Below are 7,500 nucleotides of genomic sequence, written 5' to 3' on the forward strand. Positions count from 1 at the left end.
TGATCACTAAAGTACAAAGTGCAAATAAGAAGTAGTTACATTTGCGTCAATTATAACCTGCATCATTTCCTCAGTTAAATATTTGTACAGTAGAAAAAAGATTGTTTGCAAGTCAGTCTTTCTCACAGTTGTCATATGATGCTCTTCTTGCCAATATTTATAGAATTCCTCTATGTCAAACACTCCTACACAGTAGTTTAAGTGTAACTGATACAGACATCCATGCATGGTAACTGGGACTCTGTCTCTAGAACTAATCTGAATATCTCAGTGTACAGAAATCTTATATATCTGGGATATCTTTGAAGAAAATCATTTCCTAACACATTAGAGGCATTTTTGCTAAGAAAGTTGATATGTAAAAACAGGGAAAATACTAGAAGATGTGATCATATTTCCTTTTCAAGCTGAGAAAGGTTTGCTTTTTTAACATTTCTCATTATCAGCTAACTCTAGCTGAGATGTCTGCTTTAAAAAAATATTTAATCTTTGCACCACCACTACTGGGTTTAATATGACAAGTGATAATAGATTGTTATATTTTTACAAGGAATTTACATTAAAGCCTGCTCCTTGTTGTAATGAAGCAGGGAAACATCTACATTTCAACTTAAAAAAGTAAAAAAAAGAAAGTTTTATTCCTTCCTTCAGAAGTCTAAAAGTGTTTGAGCACATAAAGGCAGGCAACTTACAGAGAAGCACTGCAATGTATAGCAGTGTGCAAGGGGTCTCTACAGATGCCCACTCTTAGAAAAAATAATGCTGGTATAATGAGATGTGTAAGAGAAAAAGGGCTGCAGAAGGTGGAAGAAATACACTAATTTTAATTATTTATTTCTGTTATACACACAACATGATCTATGTGCTTACTGACATTACATTTTGCACAAATGTGACATAATATGAATGCACTAAAACCGACTGTAGGTGTTTATTTGTAGGAACACATGAATCATAATATCCTGCTATGTGTGACTTCACCAAATTGCATTAAAACTTTATATCAGCTTCCAGTGTTGTCAACAGTATCCACAAAACTAAATGTTATAGAGCAATATTTATGTAAAATGTCAGATCATTTTCTACTAAAACTACTTTTTCATTATTCTGATTTGAAATCAAAGTACTAGACATAAGGCTTTGGAGTGTGTCAACAGTGGGAATCAGATAGGCTGCAGTATAAATTTAAGGTTTTATTATTATTTTGTTATTTTTTTATTAGATATTGTATGCAGGTGTCAGTATTGAAGGAAAAATATCTTATGTTGATGTTTTCTCTTTTTTCAGAATTTTAGTCAACATAGATGATAACATTATTGAACATTATTCCAATGAGGACACATTTATCCTGAATATTGAGAGCAGCCCGGAGGGTTATAAGATCACTCTGACAGAAATATAAAAGGACTGGGTTTCTTTTAATTCAGTCACCGCATTGTGTTCCTTCATCTTTTTCTCCAGCAAGGAGAAAGAAACTCCTGAGTCTTATGCAGTATGACAGGAACTCATATTCCACTTGGAGAAGCTGTTACCAATTTCTTCATAAAGAAACTATGCATATATTTTCCAAATCATTGCACCAAAACAGCAGAGAATCCTTATCGTTGTACACTAATTTGGTATGAACTATAGCCATTTGATGGGCTGTGTATATGTGCTGGGCTCTGGGTCATGCCTCTCTGTCACTGGATGCCAAGTGGTTATAGCAAATGAACCTCCATAATTTATCTTCTAAAATATTTTTTCTACTAAAATATGACTTCATGAAATAAGAAGTGATTCAAAATTCTATCAGCCTTCTGATGCCAGCATCGGTCTTACTTTCTGTCAAGCAACATATTGTGAAGTTGATTGTGTTGGGGATATCGCACTCATACGAAGAAGCACAAAGAGTAATAACAAACTGCTTCAACTGAACTTTTCCATGTCAAAACATTCCTACACAGTGCTTTACGTTCCCATTTCATGAATTTAAAACACTGCCCTCGAGTATCATTGGTACGTTATTATAGCACAATGGGACCAGGCAGGGATGTAACATTAACAAAATTTATAATGGACCCAAGAATAATGAAATTGCTGCACTATCATTTAGTATGTGCAATAATACATTTTATTGTGTGGGTGTCTTTGCTGGCGTCTGCATTTTTTAAGTGAACTTATTATTTTGCTAAAAAGTTTTAAGCCATAGAAAGGTCTCACTAGTTTTTGCTAGTTATAAGGCTGTATAATTACAGAAGACTTCATAAAAACAGATGCTCTTAGTTTGCTATTCCAAATGTATCTGGAATATTAGAGCCAGGCATTTAGAAAGGCAGCTATGGCTTCAGAGAATGGGCCTCGACCTTAACAGAAATAAAGAGTGGAGACCTGCAAAGATTCAATGGTATGGCTGTGTATTTCCTGAAAGAGCTCACCTAATGTTTGGAACTTGATCGAAGTGTACACTTCAGCTGTGTAATCTGAAATAGCTGTAACAGGGAAACTGCAGCACACCTTGTGGTCATTGCATGAAGAGTTAATGAATGATGTAGTGACAGAAGGGGTACAATGGTCACACATAGAGGACTTTCATACACCAATGACAGAGTTATAAATTAGTGTGCATGTTTGCATGACAGTATTTTTTTATTATTATTTTCTGGGGGGTATATTTATATTTATAATTATTGTCATATTTGTTTGCAATGCCTTCTAGGGAATATCAGAACATGCTTGTTTTTATAACATGGAGTCAAACATGTTCAAATCGGCACATCAAACTAAAACCAAATGTAGGATAACAACAGTTTGTTATACTGCTCCCATGGGGATAATTAGTTTTAAAATGCTAGATTTTGTCATGCAAAGAACTGTGATTTAATAAAGGAGGCAACATTGATAAAATTGTTTGCATAAATGTCCACGTAAGAACTTTATACTCATAAATTATCCATAAGAAACATGAGTCAGTGCCAGCATTTCATCAGCAGTGTAGATATGTATATATTTCTGTACATTATTTTCTAATTTGGGATACATTGTAGTGTATGTAATGTTCTGCATAATGGTCTTGCTAAATAAATGTTGCGTTAACATGTTGGTGTCAGAAAAGAAAATTAATAACTTGCCAAGCCTGATCATGTAGCCAGATAGCTTTATAATCCACAAAACCCATTATTTCCTATGTGGCTTTCATTTCATTTTATAGCTGCTTAAAATGCACTGTCTCTTTCTTTACAATATGATTTCTGTCTTGAATCACACTAAGTAGTGTTAATATAGTGCAGCATTTGATAAGTTTTGATTCAAACAGCCAGGTGGAAAGGAGGTTCCTTGGACAATTAACTTTACCTTTTACATGGGGGGGTGGATGATAACCCTAAACAGAGAGCACTACTATATATGAACATGGGGATAGGATGTGGGACGCTATATGTGAGCATCTTCATGTCCTTACATGGGGCAGTAAGCATTGCCTGCATGCCACTGTGCCATGACAGCCCTACTATGTTTTCTGATCTGTAGGACTGCTCGGAAAACATAACCATGCCAACCTTCTTGCTGTCAATTAACATTCTAATTTATTCATCACATAACCAGGGACTAGTAGGCAATGAGGCTCAGTGCAGAGCTAGGTAACACAATGTAGCCTATACTAAGTTATAATGTATACTATTATGAACTTCCAGCACAAACAATTAAATATAAATGTTGCAGCACATTCCATTTCTATACATTAGACCATAGAAAAAAAAAAGACAACTAACATGGTGGTGAAAAAAAATTTAATATCAACAGTCACAAACCGAAAAAGAAATAAAACATCAAACAAATAAATTATTGAAAACACCACACTGGCCACAAGCAGATAAGATTAGCGCTTTTGTTTATACTGATTAGATGAACTTCATCAGATACATACAAAAGGGAAATGATCACTTAAATACAAAAAATTATCATGACATCACATCCCGTCAGTGAAAATGAAAAAGATTTTTTTAAAAACATATACTTCAACTTATAAACAATAAATTTAAAATAAGGCATTATATCTTATCAGAACAATGCTCTTAATTTTAATAAACTCATAATGGAAACAGTGTCATTTAATCCAGGAGACACCGAAGCATTTAATCTCAATTGCCATAATAGCTCTTTCTCTTCTAAATACAAAGAGACAGGGCCCCCCCTCCCATTATCAAAAATGTTTTCTATCACTAGAAATTTAAATTCATGATCAGGGAAGGCTGCCACATGTCTAGCCAGGGCATTTATTAAATTAGATTTAACTATGGCATATATATGCTCATAAATCCTACTTTTAATAGCTCTATCAGTCTTTCCTACATAGTAACAGGGGCAATGGTTACACAAAGCCAAGTAGACAACCCCTTTACTATTTTTTTTTGTATTTAAGTGATCATTTCCCTTTTGTATGTATCTGATGAAGTTTATCTAATCAGTATAAACGAAAGTGCTAATCTTATCTGCTTGTGGCCGGTGTGGTGTTTTCAGTAATTTATTGGTTAATATCAACAGTCATCAATGTGTTTCTTGGTGTCACCTCATTACTCTAATTAATCCTGATGTTAATAATATTAATATGGCCAGCTTAGTAAATGAACTTAATAAGGAGATTACACCTGTGAGTAAAGTAATGAGTATTGCTGTGAACACTACAATTTATCATATACTTAAGCTGTGGGGAAGACCTTATATACTTGAAATGTGTCACTGCAGGACAAAAAGACATGGTGTTGTCACACTAAGGAGTACAGGGAAAGAGAACTGACATGAAGCAAAAGGGACCTCCCAATGCCCCATCCTGTGAATGAGGATGTCTGAATTTGCATATGCATTACATCATGTGCAAGATTAATAAGCAATGATGATACTGAAAGGAGGGGAATATACAAGGCTAAAACTGGCCTGTGTAGTTTGTAGCAGCAAAGCATGTAACGGTTACAACCAGTCAGTACTTTGTTTCTCTTCTCCAGTGGACTGCTGTTATATCACATGCATACATAGTAACCATCTGTTTGTGCTGTTGTTACACATGCATACACAGTAACCATCTAGGTGTGCTGTTGTTACACATGCATACACAGTAACCATCTAGATATGCTGTTGTATCACATGCATACATAGTAATCATCTAGATGTGCTGTTGTTACACATGCATACACAGTAACCATCTAGATGTGCTGTTGTTACACATGCATACACAGTAACCATCTAGATGTGCTGTTGTTAAACATGCATACATAGTAACCATCTAGATGTGCTGTTGTTACACATGCATACAAAGTAACCATCCAGATGTGCTGTTGTATCACATGCATACATAGTAACCATCTAGATGTGCTGTTGTTACACATGCATACAAAGTAACCATCCAGATGTGCTGTTGTATCACATACATACATAGTAACCATCTAGATGTGCTGTTGTTACACATGCATACACAGTAACCATCTAGATGTACTGTTGTTACACATGCATACATAGTAACCATCTAGATGTCCTGTTGTTACACATGCATACAAAGTAACCATCCAGATGTGCTGTTATATCACATGCAAGCATACATAGTAACCATCTAGATGTGCTGTTGTTACGCATGCATACACAGTAACCATCTAGATGTACTGTTGTTACACATGCATACATAGTAACCATCTAGATGTACTGTTGTTACACATGCATACATAGTAACCATCCAGATGTGCTGTTGTATTACATGCATACAAAGTAACCATCTACATGTACTGTTGTTACACATGCATACATAGTAACCATCTAGATGTGCTGTTGTTATACATGCATACATAGTAACCATCTAGATGTGCTGTTGTTACACATGCATACACAGTAACCATCTAGATGTACTGTTGTTACACATGCATACATAGTAACCATCTAGATGTGCTGTTGTTACACATGCATACAAAGTAACCATCCAGATGTGCTGTTGTATCACATGCATACATAGTAACCATCTAGATGTGCTGTTGTTACACATGCATACACAGTAACCATCTACATGTACTGTTGTTACACATGCATACATAGTAACCATCTAGATGTGCTGTTGTTACACATGCATACATAGTAACCATCTAGATGTGCTGTTGTTACACATGCATACACAGTAACCATCTAGATGTGCTGTTGTTACACATGCATACACAGTAACCATCTAGATGTACTGTTGTATCACATGCATACACAGTAACCATCTAGATGAACACTGAACTAGAGAATACTGAGGGGATTATTCTGCCTGCTAGAGATTGGGATCCACAGATTTTCCATGAATTACACCCAGTGAACTTGTTGGTGGGCAGATTTTTTTGGTAGGCAGATGTTCACATCTAGTTTTTAGCAATGCTATAGTTTCCAAAACAGTATCTATTATGATTTCCCTATTTTTTTCAATTTATGAACTAAGGCTTTGATCACATCATGATATATGACTTAGTTAACATATACAGTGAAGTAACCAAAGGAAACTGAGTGGATGACCCTCATCTGCCATGAGCAGGCATCTGAGATGGGTTCTGCATAACACAGAGGAAGGATCTCCTGAGGAGTAAGTATTTTAAGACAGCTCCTCCTTGGTAAGGCCCTAGGGACAAACAAAATTGCTTAGAGTAATTCTCTTATGTTTATTTTTAAAGTTAATCCATGGTGGTGCAGCGGTAGCATTGTTGCCTCACAGCAGGAGGTTCTCCCGTTCGATTCTCACCTGGAGCGCCTTCTGTGTGGAGTCTGCATGCCCTTCCCACGGTTGAGTGGCGTTTGAAAAACATGTGTAGAATGGGCGTGCCTTCATTGAAGGTTGGGCGCCGAGCTGGCACCTCGGCACCGTAAAATATCTACTGCCAATCATTAGCGGACCGGAGTTCCGCTGTGGTGACCCCTAATCGGGAAAAGCCGAAAGAACAACAACAACTGCTACCAGAACCTAATAATTCTAGTTTCATATCAAGAAAGGGATGTAGGAAGGCATCATTCTGGAATGTTCACCTTGTTGAAGGAGCATGATGATCAAATAGCTACTCCTGCAAATCTTTCTATCCCTATTCATCCACTCAGGAAAAAAATATATAGTGGGGACATGCTGTCATTAAACTCTCTCCTGCCAGCTGCATTCTCAGTTTAGTCCCAAAATTACATAGAAATATGGATAACCTGGTTATGTTACCTAATTAGTAAGCCAGAAATCATTTAAACCATGTTTTACTAGCTATACCTAACATAAATTGTTTATGCTCTCCCATGTGTCTTTGAATGCACTATTACTTTTCACTCCACGAGACTGTTGCACACATCTGACAAACATTCTGTGAAGAAATGCATCCTTATGTTACCTTTGAGTCATCTTTCCTCTATATTTATTTGCCTTCCACCCTCTTGTTCTTGTGTGTGTTCTCCCATGATGTGCTGCTGTCCTGGACTTTGTTATTCCCCTTGAGGTTAATGTTATGTCTCATCTCAGATTTTATTCAAAGTTAT

General features: G+C 36.2%; 1 protein-coding gene across 1 annotated transcript in view; it reads left to right on the forward strand.

Moving 5' to 3' along the window:
• The window catches only part of GRHL2 (grainyhead like transcription factor 2), a 759,972-nt gene extending 756,116 nt beyond the window's left edge, over positions 1–3,856 (forward strand). The window contains exon 16 of the mRNA XM_044065661.1: positions 1,288–3,856. Within this exon, the coding sequence (XP_043921596.1) occupies positions 1,288–1,402 (115 nt within the window). The 3' untranslated portion in view covers positions 1,403–3,856. The remainder of the gene's footprint in view (positions 1–1,287) is intronic.
• The last annotated feature ends 3,644 nt before the right edge of the window (positions 3,857–7,500 follow it).

The sequence above is a fragment of the Protopterus annectens genome, chromosome 3.part0 (genome assembly GCF_019279795.1).
Source record: "Protopterus annectens isolate FY-2018-M chromosome 3.part0, PAN1.0, whole genome shotgun sequence".
Lineage (NCBI taxonomy): Eukaryota > Metazoa > Chordata > Ceratodontiformes > Protopteridae > Protopterus > Protopterus annectens.